At 40.8% G+C, this 20,079-nt stretch overlaps 1 protein-coding gene across 1 annotated transcript; it reads left to right on the top strand.

The window, feature by feature from the left end:
- The first annotated feature begins 3,095 nt into the window (after positions 1-3,095).
- On the top strand, positions 3,096-17,355 carry TMIGD1 (transmembrane and immunoglobulin domain containing 1). The gene is made up of 5 exons (XM_049637981.1): positions 3,096-3,253; positions 5,123-5,401; positions 9,813-10,088; positions 16,121-16,224; positions 17,301-17,355. The coding sequence occupies exons 1-5, from the start codon at positions 3,172-3,174 to the stop codon at positions 17,343-17,345; spliced, it is 786 nt and encodes a 261-aa protein (XP_049493938.1). The 5' UTR covers positions 3,096-3,171; the 3' UTR covers positions 17,346-17,355.
- Positions 17,356-20,079: the final 2,724 nt, after the last annotated feature.

Below are 20,079 nucleotides of genomic sequence, written 5' to 3'. Positions count from 1 at the left end.
ACTCAAAACTTCCTTAGATGGCGCTTGCAACTCAGCAACAGAAACTGCTCTTAGTTATGATTCTTACTGGAACAATGGTATATACAAAGGCTGTGTTTATTTATTATGCCCTGCCCAGCCTGTATTAATGATAATAATAATAATAATAATAATAGCTACTGTAAATTAGCAGCTTACTGTGTGGCTGCTTCACATACTTTATTTCACCTAATCCTCACAGTGCCTTTGTAGGGAGGGCACTATTACTGTTTCTGTTGTATTGACAAAGAACTTGAGGCTCATAGAAGCTACACAGCTTTTTTGAAGTCACATAACTAGTAAGAAGCAGATCTCTTCTGGTATGCTTACCCATTGTGTTAAAATGTGCTGATAACCATAAATATTCTTTATCCTATTCTTGCATAAATGGGAACAATAGTAGTACCCAGATAACACTGTACAACACAGTGTAATAACACCACAAACATACATTTTTTTAACCAACCAAAAAAAATGTTATCTTCAATTGCTAATTCTTGAAAGTATAATGCAATGATTCCCCAATCATGTGAGAGTCTCAAAGGGATAAAACTTCTCCCAGTTGTGCTTGGCTTAGTACATCTTATGCACTGGGCTGGGGTTACCAGCATTGCTTAAGTTGTGGAATCTTCCGATATTTTGGCTGCCATGTTCGAGTTAGATAACTTTGGTAATTTGACAGCCTGAGAATGGTAATGGGGCAAGTTTGAGAAGAGGGTTGGTTTTCACAGCAGCCAGAATATTAGAAGATTCCACAACTTAAATAATGCTGGAAAAATATCACTTCCCACTGATAACCCAAGCCCGGTGCATTATCTAACTTGAACATGGAAATGTTTGGTGAAATGTGCTACAAATTTTTGCACAAGGTCAGGTTTTCTTGGAATAATTACATCACTGTTAGTAATATCTGGCCCCACCTAGTTATTTAGAGACACATGAAAACTTAGGTCTGAAGAAGATGTCTTTCCCAGTTAGTGTCTTCTCTAAGAATCCATAAAAAGAAAGAGACTTTGAACCCAATTTATTTTGTGTACTTGACCCTACTGTCATAAAGTGTTCAAATTCAAGTATTATAAAGATGGTAACAGGGAAAGGATTCAGGGTTCCCAGATGAAGAAACAAGTGGCCAACGAAGTCACCTTTTCAGAGCTTAGCAGGTAAGTGGTAAAACTTTGTCTTCTATATAGAGAGTCGTAAAAATTAAAAACAAGTCAAGTAAGGGAAATTCATTTTGAAAAGATGCTGTCTAATGTGGTAGAAGGGAAGGGGTGACATCCATCCTCCTCTTTAATTAATAGGGTAGGGTATGGTCTGCTAAGAAGCTCACACTCAGCACTTATTAGGCACCTACAGTGGACAGTGCTTGAGAAAACTCTATTAATGACCAGATTCTGAAATCATCACTATTACGGTGGTAGGATAGAAATCTTTTTTTGGCATAGTTTTAAAATTACAGAAGAATCAATGTTAGTACTAATTGCATCTTATTGAAATATTGATGCAGGCTTGCCAGCCAGAAAGGGTGAGTCTGGTGGGAATGAAGCTTGCTCTTGTCAGGACAGGCCTGGGGTGGGGAGAAGCAAAGCCCATCCACACAGTCGTAGGAATGTTACAGCTCTTGAAGGTTAATACTTGTAATACAGGGATGAAACTCCAAGTCACTGAGGTCTATGGAACGGCCAGGGCTCAGAAGGGACTAACAGCAGCTTCTTAAAGGAGGAAAATATCAGTCTAGGCAGTACAGTGATTAAGAGTCTGGCCCTGGGAGTCCTGGGTTCGAATCCTGGCCCTGACATTTACTGTCTTTGGGATCTTGGGCAAATGATATAATCTCTCTAAACCTTTAGAAATGATGTCAAGAGGGTTGTTAGGGACTTCACTGAGATTGGAATAATGTATGTGAAGTGTTTAGTACAGTGCCTGTTGCATAGAAAGCATTCAGTATGTGTTTCTACCATATTCATAGTGGTACTCTTGAAAGGAAGTAATTAAATATATATTTTTCCTAGATGAAGTAGAGAATGTCTAGGGAGATGGATGGCAGCAGCAAAAGCATAGAATGAAAAAAGAAGGACTTTGTTATCTTTTATTCTTAGTCTATCCTGGGTTGAAGAGAATAGGTATTCTGAGGGAGAGTATGGGGGAGGGGTGGAAGGAAGCAAAGAGATTAACATGGTTTAAGACTAGAGACTAAGGGCACCTGGGTGGTGGCCCAGTTGGTTGAGCGTCCAACTCTTGATTTCCGCTCAGGTCATGATCTCATGGTTCATGACTTTGAGCCCTGAGTCGTTGGGTTCTGCATGTGCAGAGCCTGCTTGGGATTGTCTCTCTTCCTCTCTCGCTGCCCCTCCCCCACTCACTCACCCTGTCTCTCTCAAAATAAATAAATAAACAAAAAAAGTAGGGGGGGGGCGCCTGGATGGCTCAGTCGGTTAAGCGTCTGACTCTTGATTTCGGCTCAGGTCATGATCTCACGGTTCCTGAGATGGAGACCCACGTCAGGCTATTTTTTATTGACAGCAAGGAGTCTGCCTTGGATTCTCTCTCACTTCTCTCTCTGCCCCTCTGCCTCCCCAAATAAATTAAACTTAAAAAAAGAAAGAAAGAAAAAGGACTAGAGTCTATGCTGCAATTGAGTCTTCTCTAAGGTATTAACTTTTTGAGTCTATGGGATTTGGAACAATCTCAACAACTCTCTTTAGCAGAAAGCAACTTTTACAAAAATGACCCGACAGGCTTTCAAGATCAGAATTACTACAGTTCAGTAGAGACTGTCTGTGAATGAAGGAAGTTTCTTTCTCTTTCTGTTAAAATGACATTCAATCAATTTCTCCAGGGAAGACTGGTTCTACCTTCCCCGGGGCTGCCCTATAGCTGCCCTATATCTTAAAGCCTATTTCCTTGTGGTTTTCTTTTTCTTGCCTTAAAAAAATATCCTGAATACTAAAAGTACTTTGGACTCAGTAATCAGAACAAGATTGTTTAATTAAAAACTAGAAATAGTACTGTTACAGCTGGGATGACTCATCTGGGATTTTATTTTAAATGCATAATAGGCAAGAGGAAGTTTCATAAACTCAGCATAGACCAAAGTACAGAACCAACTACTCCCTTTTTCCCCCCAGCAGACCAGACGTAAATTTGTTAAAGATGGCCTGGAAGATCAGTTGCCTAATGAGAATGTGCAGATTTCTTCTCTTAGTGATTTTGTTTCTGCCCTGTGAGGTGACAAGTAAGTTCATATTCTTTTGGTCTCTTTTTAAATAAAGAAAAATTTCAGATTAAAAAATTATCAGTGGGCATTGGGAAAATCCAAAATCCAAATCACCAAATACACAGTTGATATGGCTCAGAGTACAGGAGTCAGACAACATGACATAACAGTCAATGGAAAAATATTTTTATGGTTCTGGTAATTATGAGACAGAGTAAATGTTCTATTCTCTCCAGAGCCACAGCCAGAATTTTCCTACATTTTAATGCATTCCATTACTAATCACATCCCAAACAGGCTATGCTAGTTATTTGAACATACCACTTACAGGAAAATCCTTCCTGTACTTGTTCTCTACCCCAGTCTGGAAGTGGATCTCACCGAACCCTTCGCCCCCACCACCCCACGCACATCCGTTTTAAAAGGAATACATATTGGGGCACCTGGATGGTTTAGTCGGTTGAGCATCTGACTTCAGCTCAGGTCATGACCTCACAGTTTCTGAGTTCAAGCCCTGTATTGGACTCTGGGCTGACAGCTCAGAGCCTGGAGCCTGGCGCCTGCGTCAGATTCTGGGTCTTCCTCTCTCTCTGCCCCTCCCCTGCTAGCACTCTCTCTTAAAAATAAATAAACATTAAAAAAATTTTTTTAAGTAATACCTAGTCAGTAAAAAAAAATTCAGGAAATATATGAAAGAATAAAGAAAATTAAAAGTCCCCCAAATCCCATCATCCAGAGATGCACTCAACAATATTTTGGTATATATTCCTCTAGATTTTTAAAAAATCCTAGGCTGCAAAGTGACATTATTTTCATCAGTAGTTTATGCATTCTAAAGGAAAAGTTCATGTGTTTACAGACTATATTAACAAATGTTATGTAGGGGGCAAGTCTGTGACAGCTAAAGTCATTCTTAGTTTTTGTTAACTTGCTTCTGAACTAGGAAAGTAAAAATTGAAATTCAGGTATGTTACAGTGAATGTATTTCTGAAAATCAGAGATTAAAAACAACTGTTATATATCCTGATCATCCACTCTATAACCTGTCTACCCTACAAACCAGTTGTTTAACCAACAATTATTTTACCACACTGCCAAAACAATATTAAAACATCAGAAATGCAAGACCCCTTTTTCCACAATCCCATCAACAAATCAGAAATCTTTCCAAATCAACTTTTGCCCATATTCAATTGCATATTCAATTTTTATGTATTTATAGGAATTATTACAGATGTAACTTACATTCTGCCTATTCACCTAAAGTTGTGTCTTATGTATTTTTCAATTTTGTTTTCATTTGTCCTTTCCCACTCCCACCCCCTTGTTTTGCTACTTCCAACCCCTTGAATTAAACAATTTAAGTCTGGAAAGCATTTCTCTACTTTTATTAATTCTATTCAGTATACACAGGGAGATTTTTCCCCCAAATTTTCCTCATAAATGTGTGTGTGTATGTGTGTGTAAATGAGGGTAATTCTGTACATACCCTTTTCTAACCCAGTAGTTCTCAAACTTCACTGTACATTAGAATTGTCTGAAGGTTTTTTACAAACGCAATGCCCAGACTGCACTCATATCAATTAACCAGAATGTCTGGGTGAGGAAGCCAAGCATCAATATGTTTTTAAAGATCCCTAGGTGATTCTGACGTGCAGCAAGATTTTGTAACCATCATTTTAACATTTTCATTTTTTTAGTTAATAATACATTATTTTTATCTGTATTAATCTTTTTCCTTGTAAAATCATATAGATCAATATGACTATTTTTAATTATTGCAGAGTATTTCATTGTACTGATGTAACATGATTTATTTAACCAATCCCCTATTTCTGCTATTTAGAATGTTCAGTCTATGTTAAAAGTTTCTTCCTGCCCTTTCAGGTTCTGTCTTAACTGTGAATGATAAAACTGAGAACTATATTCTGGACACTTGGCTTGGCTCCCAAGAATCTCTGAAATGTGCTGTTAAAAACCACACCAGGGAGGAAGAACTACTCTGGTACCGAGGAGAGGGGACAGTGGATTTGAAATCTGGAAACAAAATCAACTCCAGTTCTGTCTGTGTCTCTTCCATCAGTGAAAATGACCACGGAATCACCTTTACTTGCAAGCTACGGAGGGATCAGTCGGTGTCCATCTCAGTGGTGCTGAATGTCTTTTGTGAGTGAGGGGGAAGAAATTGCAAGTCAATCTGTGTTGTCTGCACTATATTAAGTGGTACTTGAAATCTGGGTCTAAAGAGTTACATGCATTTTAACATTTGCTTGGTATTGCCAAATTGCCCAATTTATGCTCCCACAGCGGTGCAGGTGGGGGCCTACTCCCCCACACCCTTGTGAGCATCGAGTATCCTCAACTCAAAGAATTCGCCAGCCTGGTTTGAAATTTTATTTTCACTTTCTAAATTACAAATAAGGGTGTCCACCTTTTTATAAATGTGTTGGCTGTTCATGTTTCTTTTCTGTGAAATGCCTGTTCATGTTCTTTACCCATTCTTCTATTGAGTTATTTGTCTTTTTAAAATTGGTTTGGATAAGGGCTATATATTAAGGAAATTAACCTTTTGTCATTTGAGATTATTGTATTTCTTGTATTTATTTTTGATCTTCTTATAGTTCTTTTTTTGGCCATATTGAAATTTTAAATGTTTATGTATTTAAAACCCTTGATCTTTTCCTTTGTTGTTTCTAGCTTTGTGTTCTACTTAGACATTCATTGGAAATCTTTTTTTTAAACTTTATTTATTTATTTTTACCTTGGGGGGGGCATAGGAAGAGAGTGAAAGAGAATCTTTAAAATTTTTTTTTTAGTTTTTTAACATGTATTTATTTTTGAGAGACAGAGCATGAGCTGGGGAGGGGTAGAGAGAGAGAGAGAGAGAGTGAGAGAGAGAGAGAGAGAGAGAGAGAGAGAGAATCTGAAGCAGGCTCGCTCCAGGCTCTGAGCTGTTAGCACCGAGCCCAACACGGGGCTCGAACCCACAAACCGTGAGATCATGATCTTAGCTGAAGTCGGCCATTTAACTGACTGAGCCACCCAAACACCCCTAAGTTTTTTTTTTTAAATAAAAACGTATTAAAAGTTTTATTAAAAGTTTTATTAAAAATTACTTTGAGAGAGAGAGAGAGAGAAAGCACGAGTGGGGGAGGGGCAGAGAGAGAAAGGGAGACACAGAATTCAAAGCAGGTTCCAGGCTCTGAGCTGTCAGCACAGAGCCCGACATGGGGCTCAGACCCATGAACTGTGAGATCATGACCTGAACTGAAGTTGGACGCTCAACCGATTGAGCCACCCAGGTGCCCCCAGTGAGAGAGAATCTTAAGATCCATGCTCAGCATAGGGCCTCACGTGGGGCTCAGTCCCATGACCCTGGGATCATGACCCAAGCTGAAATCAGGAGTCAGACACTTAACTGACTGAGCCACCCAGGCACCCTGGGAATCTCTTAACATCACCTTAACACCCAAAATGAGGAAACTCTTTGATGGTTGGATTCAGGTATTGGTAGCCCATTGGTAGACTACATGGGGGCAAGGGAGTCCTACAAGTAATTCCATATAGGTGATCACATAGGTGTTTTGGGTGGAAAGTGGTGCTATGTGAGGGAGGTATGGATAATACAGAGAGGGGTGATGTAGGATAAGGTGACGATGTGGTATGATTTGGTGGAAGAAGTAGCTCTGGACTCAGAACCTAATAATAAAGTCAAAGGCATTTGACTCCATGAGCTCAGCAAACTTTTCTGTGAAAAATGGATGTCATTGCTCTTGAAATAAAAAGGTGGAAAAAAGGCTGAAGAATCCAACTCTGGAAAATACTGGCATCTTACAGTTTGGGTTTCTAGGGTGAAACATTTGCATGTTCCTGGGCAAAGGAGTTTTTTTTTTTTTTTTCTATGAATCAGTAAAACGTGGTTTTTAGCAAGCTACCTCTTGGCTACTTTGATAGTACTCAAGGCTATCAGGGGATCTTGGAGGTCTTATAATCCTTATAAAATTATAGATGAGGAAATGGAGGCCCAGACTGAGGGCCCAAATTATCACAGCTGGAGCTGAGAACAGAACACCATTCCCCAGGCTCCTCAGTGCCCTTCCATTGTCTTCCTAAGGGAGACATGGCAGATAGCGTGCGGTGGCTTAAAGAAATGATTTTCAGTTTTCCAACCTGAATGCATGTTTCAGACCATCTTTACAACAATCTCCTAAATGTGGCTGTTGCTAAGCACATATAAAAAAGCCAGTTGGTCAGTGATTCGTAATGACAACAATTGGCACAAACTCATAATCAATAAATCAAAATAAGCTCATAAAAGTGATAAGAATATAATGTACAATTCTGGGGAAGTATTATTATTGTTATAAATAGCAGATTGAGAACTACATGGAAGCTTGATAATACACAATTTGGGGGAGGGTGTGCAGAAACAAGTTTTTCTCACAGAACCTGACCCTTCTTTCACAGTTGCTGCTGAAAGTATAAATTCAGACCACCTCTTGTACAATTTTTATCAAAATTTAAAGGATGCCTACCCTGTGATCTGGTGTTTCTCCTTCTAGATGGGATAAGCTTGGAGAAACGCATGCAAAATGTACTTAAAGAAACATATACAAAGATATTTATTAAAGCATTAACATTTTAAAAATGAAAATAATGCCCACCAATCAAAATGATTCAAGAGTCTTATATTATATTGTAGCACTCTAAAAGCAATGAGCTAGATCTCTGTGGTTCAAAGTGGATATATCTCAAAAACATGCAAGCTTTTGAGAGAGTAAAGTCTTTATATAAGCTTCCTAAAAACAATACAGTGTATTTCCTATTGATAAATTATATGTATAAAAAACTTTGTTCAGGGTCCCCGGGTGGCTCAGTCTGTTGAACATTGGACCCTTGATTTGTGCTCAGGTCATGACCTTGTGGTTTGTGGATGCAAGCCGTTCGTCGGGCCCTGCACTGACAGTGCAGAGCCTGCCTGGGATTCTCTGCCTCCCTCTCTCTCTGCCCTCCCCCTGCTCATGCTCTCTCTCTCTCTCTCTCTCTCTCTCTCTCTCAAAAATAAATAAACATTTCTTAAAAACCTGTTTTTTCAAAAAAGATCTGCAAGGATTTATGTCAAACTCATAGCAGTGGGTATCTTTGGGGAGGAAGCAAACAATATGGAATCAAGGAGGACGTTAACTTTACCTGAAATGTACTATTTTTACAAAAGGGAATACTCACATATAGCTGATATGATTTAAAATTGACCTTCAATGGTTAAATCAAACGGAACAACTAATAGGACATGTCCATAGGTCCTATGGTATATTTGATAATTACATTCTCTATTGTAGCAGCTTCCAACATATCCGAATACCATATAACATCCTTGTTGGATACGGATACAGAATTCAAGCTCATTCCAAAGAGCAGCAAAATGTCATTCTTCTGAAAGAGTTATTAATAGCACAGCCTACTCAGGGTCTAATTATTCAGTGTGCAGATTACACAAGCTCTTTCTTTCCTCCTTCCCTGACTCTAACTCCTTCCTACTGCCCGCTTTTCAAGCATTTCATTATTCTTCTACACCTTAACCAGAAAATGCAAGGGGCATGGAGAAGAGAAAGAGTCAGCTCAGCCTTTTCTCCCCTTTGGTGGGTGTTGGAAAGCCCTGGTTGGAAAGCCCTGGTGCAGGTGAGGGTTGGAATTATTTGGTGAAGATAAATGTGTTCAAGTATCTATGTCTCTAGGACTGCCCTTATCATGGAGGGAGTACGGACTGGCTCACCCAGAGGGAGGAGAGGGACCCAGAATGTCACATTCACCTTCCATAGATGTCAGAGTTGCCACAATTGGAGCACCTTCTGGGAGGGGGACATTATTTCTAGAGAATCATTGAGGAAATGCAAATATGCATTGGGAAATGTGGCCAGGGCAAATGCGGTTAGATAAAATGCAAAAATTGAGGATGTGAGGAGACCTCAAAACCACCGTGGCAGCCGCCGCTTCCGCCGCCGCCGCCGCCACCACCATAAAAATAGTAACTAGCACTGTGGTAAATTCTTTACAGGTGTTATCTCATTTCATCTGTACAGTACCTTGTGAGATAGGTATTGTCCCACTTTTTAGATGAAGAAAGTGAGCAGTTGCTTAGCAATTAAGTAACTTTCTCAAGGTCACAGAAAGTGGTGTAAAATGGAATTAGGGACAAGTGCAATCCCTGCTTTCTTTATATTATACTGTTTTCTCCAACATATTAGTACAGATTGGTTTCAGAGAGCAAAGACTCAAGGCTTATCCTCTTAGGTAGTGCTATAAATGGTCTACTTGGTACAGATTCATCATTATATACATTTGTTTCATGGTTTATCTTCTCTACCACATGGAAGATCTGTAAGGTTTGGAATTGGATGTATGTTATTTACCATTGTATCCCTGGTTCCTAGTCCAGTGCTTGGCGTAAAGTAGGTACTTGATAAATTTTTGTCCAATGAATGAATGACTGCGTGAGACAGACTGAAGGAAGATCTTGAACACTGTTGGTAAACTACTGCTTATCCACTAATTAAGCCTAAATGCTTGAGTCTTGTAGTTCCTCCTCTTCTGAGTGGAGACGACTTGCAAACCGTTGAGGAAGGCAGTGATGTGAAGTTGGTTTGCAATGTGAAATCCAACCCCCAGGCTCGAATGATGTGGTACAAAAACAGTAACATCCTGAATTTAGAGCAAAATCACCAAGTCCAACAGACAAGTGAGTCTCTTCAACTGTCAATCACCAAAGTCAAGAAATCTGACAATGGAACCTATAGCTGCATTGCAAATTCATCTCTGCAAATGGAGACCAAGGACTTTCACCTCATTGTCAAAGGTAACTCTCTTTTTAAGTAATATCCAGAACAGTGCAAAAGTCAGAATAGGTTCTCAGTAAACATTTTGTGTGGCAACAAATGATGATGCTAATTATGGTTAATAGCCAATGATTTTCTTTGGAGAATCACCCCTATCCAAGAAATTTCCACTAAGAATTCTAATTCATGGGGCACCTGGGTGATTCAGTTGGTTAAGCATCCACCTTCAGCTCAGGTCATGATCTCATGGTTCATGAGTTTGAGCCCCACATCAGGCACTGCACTGACCTGATCATGAAAAGCCTGCTTGGGATTTTCTCTCTCTTCCTCTCTCTGTGCCCCTCCCCCACTTGCACACTCTGTCTCTCAAAATGAATAAATAAACCTAAAAAAAAAAAAAGAATTCTAATTCTTCCATTTAGGGGATCATGCCCATTCCATATGAAACACTGCTTTTTGAGCAAAGGTCCTTTCTAGAACCAAGTGGTAGGAGATAATTCTGGTTGGCTTTTAGGGAGGAGTACTTCTGTAAATTCTCCTGGGCCACTAGGTTTGTAGGAACTGGACTTTTGAGTTTACAGCCTAATGATAAACAAAAAGAGAAGTCAGAAACACATAAAGAAGGGAAGACAGATAAGAAAATGAATCTCTGAAATCACTCCTGACTTGGGGCGCCTCGGTGGTTCAGTTGGTTAAGCATCTGACTTTGGCTCAGGTCGTGATCTCACAGCTCATGACTTCAAGCCCTGTGTCAGGCTTTGTGCTGACAGTTCAGAGCCTGGAGCCTGCTTCAAATTCTGTGTCTCCCTTTCTCTCTCTGCTCCTCCCCTATTCATGCTCTGTCTTTCTCTCTCCGTCTCTCTCTCTCTCAAGAATAAATAAACATTTAAAACATTTTAATAAAAAAATTAAAAAAGTAACACAATCACTCTTGACCCTGAAATTGTAATCTATAGGCTAATCAGTAGTGAGGGAGGGGGAAGATGGTGGAAAAATGTCTTTCTCTTGGGCTTCATGCTTCATCCACGCAGACTTTTTACCTCTTCAATAACAGAGAACAAATGAAATTTCAAATGTTCTTCCCTCCTCATATTTCTCATTCATACAAAAAGAGAAAGGGGACCTGAGCAGAGAAAGCAAGGAAGACAGTAGAAAGAAATGAGGTCAGAGAGCAAATGGAATATAGAACGGTGTTCCCACATTTCCACTTACCACTGGCAATTGTGGCAAAATTTGACCTTGAGGTGAGCTGCACAAAAAGAAACTTTCAAGAACGCAGCTGTGATGCCTGAGTAGGAATAGCCATCTTGATACCAGGGTAAAGAAAGCTGCAGTCTTAGCACAGCAGAAAAGACCTGTAGAGGATGTTGGGTCTTGGGGACTTCTTTAGACAATGCCCCAGCCAGGGGAAAAAGCAGGACGGTGTGAGACAGAATTGGCAACAATCAAGCCTGTCAATCATTCTTTGCTGCTGTTCACTGAATAAAAGTTCAAAGATAACTTCCTTTTTGATACAGATCCTGAAAGTTTGGTTAAAATATTTAAGTTTTCTTAGATAACATCTCTTTTAATTTGAAACAAACATTTAGTAAGACCTTTACGTGTTAATTTTGCAGGGTGCCTCGTTGGCTCAGTCAGTTAAGAGTCTGACTTGATTTCAGCTCAGGTCATGATCTCACGTCGGGCTCTGCACTGGGCACGGAGCTTGCTTAGGATTCTCTCTTTCTCCTTCTACTTCTGCCCCTCCCCCACTCATGAGCGCGCTCTCTCTCTCTCTCTCTCTCTCCCTCATGCTGTCAGAAAAAATGTTAATTTTGATTGCTGAATATATAGGCAAAAACATACCGAAAAAATCTTTAAGTTTGTTTTCATGTTAAAACTGCAATTATGAAGCTGAGAGGCATACCCAATTATGTCATCTGCAGACTTGGGCAAGCTAAGTTAATTTTCCAGTTAGAAAGCCTTAGTTTGGGGACATTTATGAACTCCCTTCTTACTCTAATTGGATAATGTTGATCAGTTGAAATAAAATTTTATTTTTCTGAAAAACAAACAAACAATACCAAAAAAAGCCCAAAAAACAAAAAAGAGAAAGGCAAGATACCTGGTGTAGCAGATGCAGAAAATGCTCACACATTTTCTGGTCTGAGGCCAGTACGCCAAGAACAGCCAAACAAGCTGAGGCTCCTATTTCTTGTTAGAACATTATTCACTCTGCCGTTTGCTTCCCTGTGCCCACTCATTGCCTTTCTTGCTAGTTCCTAGGAAGCCAACTGAATCCCTGCCAGAAGGGTTGGACGATGTGACCAGAGGGCTTATTTCCTGCCCCTCAGGGGGGTCTGGGACACCAACAGAGAGGCTGGTGAGGAGAAAGTTAGGTGCTGCCAGTTGAATGCCCATTACCGTGATTACTGGCATGCTCAGTAATTTGTCCTGCAGGGCAGTGAGAGTACCCCCAGGGTCTGTCCGCTTTAAAAAACCAAACCCACAAATAACCCAAGTACTCATGGGGTAGAAGCAGTGGAAGAGGCAGTTTACTGAAGCTTGTGGCTATTCACCTCCCTGCAAAAGCTCGGTAGGTGGGGCCTCCAGCCATGCCATTCTAACTGGGTGTAAAAAGCTACCCGCAGAGATCAGGGAATTATATCATCCCTCTTGGTTAAGAAGGAATCTTAAGTGCTCCGCGAGATAAAAAACATACAACTTGTGTGGCAAGCAGGATGTCAGCTTGACAAATTGGCTTTCAGGTGGGCAGGATCCTGTTTTGGATGGAACCCTTCCAAGCCAACTTGTTTTTCTTATTTCTTCCTGCTCTATTATTTCCCAGGCTGTCAGCTGCTTTCACAGCAATAAGTGCTCTGCTGCCTGTGCTCAGGCTGAATGTGTTTGCCACGAGCCTCTCCTGGCTTCAGGGCTCCGTAGGGTAGTTTCTAAATGGGGCCATGCAAAGCTAGAAGTGTAATTACAGATCTTGAGCACGAGAGTTTACCCTGTGTGTTGGGATTTTCTTGCATAATAAATATGGAGGGGGAAAAATTACCAAATCTGGTTACAAATAAGAGAATAAAACAGGGGGCGCCTGGGAGGCTCAGTCGGTTGGGCAATCGACTTTGGCTCAGGTCGTGATCTCACAGCTCCATGAGTTCGAGCCCTGCATCGGGCTCTGTGCTAAGCTGTCAGCACAGAGCCTGGAGCCTGCTTTGGATTCTGTGTCTTCTCTCTCTCTGTCCCTCCCCTGCTCACACACTGTCTCTCTCGAAAATAAACATTACAAAATTAAAAAAAAAAAAAAGAGAGAGAGAGAGAGAGTAAAACAGGACAACAGGAGAGATGCAGTTATACTGACCAAAGTCACTTTCATTAGAAACTTGAAATCCAAAGGGAGCCTTAGTGGATCAGGCAGTTTATATCAGCTTGTTTAAGGAGTGAAAGCTGTCACGTGGGGCTTCATTTAACTCAGCTTGGTAAAAATATCCAGATCTTTGACCAAATTCTGATTTCTTTTCCTAATTGTCCCTCCTTTGCCTCCCCTTCATTTTGACATCTTTCCTTGGCACTGAAAGTAGAAAGGGCTCCTACTAAGGTTAAGGCTCTTCGGTGTCCCCCAGGGCTGGCTCTCACAGGGCCGGTGCTTATAAGAAGGCCCACGGAGCAGAATTTCTCCAGAATATTGGTGCAGCTCACACTCTCATGAGAAAAATTTTTAGTAACAGCTAAAAGAGAGCCAGAGTAAAGGATGCTTAATCTACTTACTCCCCAAAATTATCCTGCACAGTAACTAGACATACAGGAAAGAAGAAAACAAGTAAAAGGTAAGTGGTTTAAGTGTGTCATACATTTACGGAGGGATAAATGCTATTTTATAATCTTGAGGGAAATAGGGCTTGGGCTTTGAAATGAGATTTATCTAAAGTCTTCTCTTCCCCTCCTTTCCACCTTTTGCCCCTCATATACTATTTCACGACCCTTTGTCCTTTATAACACTGATCTCAGTCTGTGGTTTTTGTTTGTTTAATGTCTGTCTTCACTACTAGAATGTGAGCCCCATGAGGCCTTCCATGTCTGACCTATTTTTTGCAGGGCTGAGCACCATACCTACCTCACAGTAGTCATTTAGTAAAAACTTTTTGACCACACTCAATCTACAAACTCAAGGGCACAATAAATAGCACACTTTTTATTTCCTATAAGTTCCTAAAATATTATCTTAGCAAAGATTGGAGGCCCGCTCCCTGCCCCTGGTCCCGGGGTGGCATCAGAATCCAGGGGCTTGGGTGAGGTCATTTAAACATCTTTGTTGATCTTACTTTTAAAAGTTTCATCCCATGTCATATCAAACTTATTAAAATGAATCACACAGAGTATACTTTTTTGCTGTAAAAATTTTGAAAGGATGTTTGTAACTTGCATACATTTTGAGTTTTATTATATATAAGTTATTAATGTGGTTCTTAAGGTTTAAATTTGGCTGTTGGGTTACAGTTGACATAAAGCTACGTTTTATAGATATTTAAACATTTATTAATTTTGACCAATCTGCCACTTTATGTTCATACTTTGGAACCAATATGTATTTTCCAGGTCTCAAATATTTTCATAGGCTTTTGGGAAGCTTGCAAGTGCAGGCACTGTGCCTGCAGTGCCTGATGAACAAAATAGCTCTGAGTTTACCTGGTATTCAGAAAATGATGGGCTGGGTTTTCATTTCCAGGCTGTTATGATTGCTGCTGATCTCTTTCTAACCCAGGTTAGAAGCACACTCTCTGGGACCCCTGGGTGGCTCAGTCAGTTGAGCGACCGACTCTTGATTTCCATTCAGTCACGGGATCGAGCCCCATAGAGTGTGTGACGGCACAGAGCCTGCTTGGGATTCTTTCTCTCTTTCTCTCTCTCTGCCCCTCCCCCACTCACAGCCCCCCCCTTTCAAAATAAATAAATAAACATTAAAGAAAAAAAAAAAGAAGTAGACTCTCTGTTCTTCCACGTCGTTTAGAAAGGTATGAAAATCTTTGCCAAGGTTAGGAAGGCTGGTGCTCAGAGTCCCATTTCCCTAGGGGCACCGTGCAGTCACCTTATATAATGTCCTCTCCCTGCTTAAGGCACTATCACAGTACAGCTACAAGGGTCCCCACCTCTCCTGGGGCCCACAGGCCTCTCTCCCCTTAGTCCAGCAGGCTCCTCAACTTTTCTTGCTCTTAAAGCCTTCCTCCCTCCTTTTCTCAGAGATCCCTCCCAGTATCTTTTGGGCTTTCTTTCTTTTTTTTTTTTTAATTTTTTTTTTAACGTTTATTTATTTTTGAGACAGAGAGAGACAGAGCGTGAATGGGGGAGAGTCAGAGAGAGAGGGAGACACAGAATCTGAAACAGGCTCCAGGCTCTGAGCTGTCAGCACAGAGCCCGACGCGGTGCTCGAACCCACATACCGCGAGATCGTGACCTGAGCCGAAGTCGGACGCTTAACCGACTGAGCCACCCAGGCGTCCCTCTTTTGGGCTTTCAAAGGGCAGGAAAAACCATTGATTTCAGCCTATTTCTACCTTCTGAGTGGAAAAATTTTGGATGAAGAAAGCACAAAATGGTCTGACTACCCGTTTGGGGGGAGTGATTCATATTATAATAAATTATCCTTTCGCAAAGGGATGGATTCAAAACCCATCTCTGCTAATTCCTAGCTCTGTGACTCTGGACAAGAGGTTCCTCACCTGCAAAATGAGGTTACTAACACCTACCTTTCTGGGTTGTTTGGAGGATGACACATGTTGAGTGCAAGGCGCCATGGCTGGGACTTAGTAGAAGCATATAAATGAGAAACATATAGCAGTGCCTGGGTGGCTCAGTCGGTTAAGCATCCGAATTTGGCTCAGGTCACAATCTCATGGTTCATGAGTTGGAGCCCCACGTCGGGCTCTGTGCTGACAGCTCACAGCCAGGGGCCTGCTTCGGATTTTCTGTCTCCCTCTCTGTCTCTTAAAAAATAAATAAATATTTTTAAAAAATTTTTAAAAAGCATATACATGTTAGTTCTTATCTCCTGTGTTTGCATTTCCAACAGATAAAGGTGTGGCTATACCCATAGAACCCATTATTGCTGCATGTGTTGTGGTCTTTCTGACATTGTGCTTTGGACTCATCGCTAGAAGAAAAAGTATAATGAAGGTATTAAAGTATTCTAAGATATTTAGGTAAAAAATCATCTAAATACAGGCAGACAACTGGCTATATAAGTGACTCTAGAATTGGGAACCATACTTGGACAATATGGTCTCTCTAAAGACCTAAAGTGGAAGTTGCTCAAAGGCATAAAAATTGTATGTATGTTATAAGGATGGCTTTAACAAAAGAGTGGAAGTGCATCTGGACAAAACCTGAATGAAGATAGCTGTGGTGTTAGGAGTAGGGGATTTGGGGCTGATTTTTTCTTCCTTTTAAATTTCCCTTTATTGTTGCTATGGTACCTCTGGTACAATAAATAAATATACAGGGAAACATCTGCTGTGGATTCAGAGACCTGCACGAAAAAGGTGGCACTTTTTGCTCACCTCCTGAGGACAGCCACAAGGGCAGCTGCAGCAGCGGGGTTGGGACCGGGGGCTGGGGCGGGGGGGTGGGGGGGGGGTGGCGACTGGAGTCTGAATTGTTGAATGGTGAATCTTCTTGGTTAGCTTGATGCAGAGTATGTGTGTGTATTGGTGAATGCCTTGCATTTGGCTCCACCAGTTAATTCAATGCCAAAGGGAGGCAAAAGTGGCAGAGAGCCTCGAAGGAAAAGCCAGTGTGGTCTAGGCTCAATTACACAGCACTATCTCTTTGAAATATATGGTAACTGCGTGTAATTCAGGGCAACAATGTCTGTCAAGAAGAAATTCACCCAACCCCCAGTTCTAATCCAAAGCAAATTTTTCCTATAAGAGGAAAGAAGGAAGAAAGAAAGAAAGAAAGAAAGAAAGAAAGAAAGAGAGAATCAACTACCTAAGAATCCTGGAAGCATTCTGATTCAAGGATTATATCTCTGTAGGTTCAATACAAAAATGATTAACATGGCCAAAACACAAGATCTGGACTAGTGCAGCGGTGTCTGTATTTCCAGGCATCTCTGTATTGATGCGTATTTTTCTAGGTAGGAGATTAACAGACATTTGGGTTTCCTATCCCCTGAACCACCTTGATGCATTCAAAATGTTTATCTGCCTTAGTAAAGCATGCAAACTCATTGCCCTTGTGTTTGCTTTTAGCTCTGCATAAAGGATGAAGATCCTCAAAGAGAAACAGCTTTGTAAGTACTCTGGGCTGGGGCCAATGATTTCCCATAAGCAGATGGGTAACAGTGGTGTGCAACATAAAGGCCATCCTAGGCAAACTCCTCCTGAGATGGGAGGTGCTGGAAGGTGAAGAGAAGAAGGTTCTGACAAGAATGGAGGGTGGAGGAGAATCTGCCTCCACTTCACAGGAAGACAGGCAAGGCTAGGTTGGAAGGTTTTCTAGAACAGGAGAGTACCATTGGTCTTAAGCCTGCTCTCCATTTAGGAAGTTTTGGGCTAATGCTTAAGCCGCACCTTCATTGTACTGCCACGTGATGTAAATGACTGAGAGGGCCTATCCTGGGGGAAGCCATGCTACATTCTCCCTCACAACAAGGTCAGAAGCCATAGTCCTCATTCTAAATAACGCCTAGTCTGTTGGCTCCAGCATTGGAGAAGTAAGCAGTGGGTTAAAAGAACAAAGGCATTCCTTCCAAGGGCATGACTCTTGTTTTGAATTTTTTTCATATTGCTATGATCATTGTTATAATTGATTTCTTGGTTCATTTCAGATGAGAAAGCTGAGATGCCATCTAACACAGCAAGAGTTTTGCATCAGGACTTCCTTGATTTATGTAGTCCCATCTGTATTTATTGCTATTATTAAATTCACTCCTGTCAAATTGTCAGAGGTTATGAAGAAGTGTTTCATTAAGCACTGAACAGTAGTTGTTATGACTAACTTGATATACTTGCAGAACATTTTTATGAAGAACGCTATTAAGAATGAAAAGTAAGGTTCTGTTAAGGCTTCTTCTTGAAAGGTATGTTAATTGAGATTTGTTCCAGAGAGATTGGTAAACATTTAGCATATATTTTCTAGGTAGGAGATTAATGGACATTTGGGTTTCACAAATAAGGTGCAAAACCAAAATCAAAAGGAGAGCTGAATATAGAGTGATCGGTATTTTAAGTTCGCCAAGAAAGCACATAAATAATATCAATTATCATCTACTTTAGCTGCTGTTTCATAAAAGAAACGTTTTAGGACTCAAAAAAGGAAGGATGCAATCTCAGAATATAAGGCACTCCTTTAAATGGAATAAATTTAGCGTTATGAAAAAGTCAGCATATGTCCTTATTTTTCTCAGTGCATCGTGGTTTGGTGACACAGTTGCAGACCTGGTGAGCTTTACATGGTGACGGAGACAAAACCTGCAGGGCGCGGGGGCTAGCCAGCGGTCTGTTCACAAGCAGCCTCTGCCCTTGTGGAGCAGTTACTTGCCTACATCCAGGGACATTAATTATGAATCAGCCTGTACTCCTTCTCATACACCTGTTTTAAATTGCAGGTCTTCTAATTTGTCTTCGACTTTGCCCATTTCCATTCTTTCTTCATTCTTTTCCCTTAAGAGTCTCTGGTTCGCTTTCCCACACAGGTGGGATGTGTTAGGGAGAGAGACCATCCTGGCCAGAACCACCTTTTTTTTTTTTTTAAAGTTTATTTATTTGTTTTGAGAGAGAGAGTGTGCATGCGGGAAGGGGAGAGGCAGAGAGAGAAGAGAGAGAGAATCCCCAACAGGCTCTGCACTGTCAGCTCTGCACTGTCAGCACGGAGCCCAATGTGGGGTTCAAACCCACAAACCACAAGATCATGACCTAAGCCGAAATCAAGAGTCAGATGCGCAACGAGCGGAGTCACCCGGGCGCCCCCAGAACCAACTTTGATGTCCCTGCTGTGCTCACCCTCTCATTTAGAAAAAAAACAATTTTTTTTTCTAATATGGCAGTGGCTAAATGTGCTACAGCAAGAGAGAGAGATCTGCTATCGGACAGGTGGTTAAAAGCTGGTGGTTAAAAGCTTCTTATTGACATGGAAGCAAAGAGAAGAAATGGACAGAATGTATGAAATCTCAATTGTCTTGTTTGGAAGAGAGACCCCCTTCCCCCCAATCCTCCTGTTAGGCTTCTCGCTGCTTCCTTGGAAAACTTCTGCATGGAATGGAGAGAGAGACTGTTAAAGACTATGATTTACAGATTTCTCTATCTTGTTGGAGGCCCCAGCAGGCTTTTGTGGGATTTCAAATTATGTTCCTCATTCAGGATTTCTCAAAGTAGAATTTGGAAGCCCTGCTAAAAATGGCATAAGAACAAAGTAGGAGGAGTGTGAAAATCCAAAAGTTTAGACAATTAAGGAGAAGCCTGGAGACCAAATGGAAAAAACAGATCTCAGGCAATGGTGGGTTGGGATAGTTTAAAGTGGAAGAGGAAACAGGAAAAACTTACTGGACTCTATCTAACTGGACTTCGGATACAAGAGACCTGAATTGCCGTCTTGACTGTTTTACTTTGGGCATAGTCCTTTTCTCTCTCTTGGGCTTTTGGAAAATTAGAAGAAGGATTGGGATTTATTTTCATGTTAAATTTCATGTTAATTCATGTGATTCTAGAAAGATTCCCAAATAGTTTAGTTAAATGCTGGAAGAAGTTGGCAAGAAAAGCTGAAAATGTAATACCTTTGCCCTACCTGGTAGAAGTATGAATCAGCTTTGTTGTAGGACATATAGCAATTCTTGAGTATTACAAGTCATCAGTAGAGAATTTCGTCACCCTTATAAACTACAGTGACCTTGTACATTAGCATAGGTGAGGAACATTAACTAGTTTTAACAGAGCGTAGCAATATTATAAATGGTCACTGCATTTCATTTTGCCTTGCAGTTTTGAAAAAAAAACAGAGTCTTTATTAAAAACTGTGTCTATTATTTATTTA

Source organism: Panthera uncia, chromosome E1, assembly GCF_023721935.1.
Source record: "Panthera uncia isolate 11264 chromosome E1, Puncia_PCG_1.0, whole genome shotgun sequence".
Classification (NCBI taxonomy): domain Eukaryota; kingdom Metazoa; phylum Chordata; class Mammalia; order Carnivora; family Felidae; genus Panthera; species Panthera uncia.
Note: the sequence above shows the minus strand (reverse complement) of the source record. Positions and strands in the feature narration are given on the sequence as shown.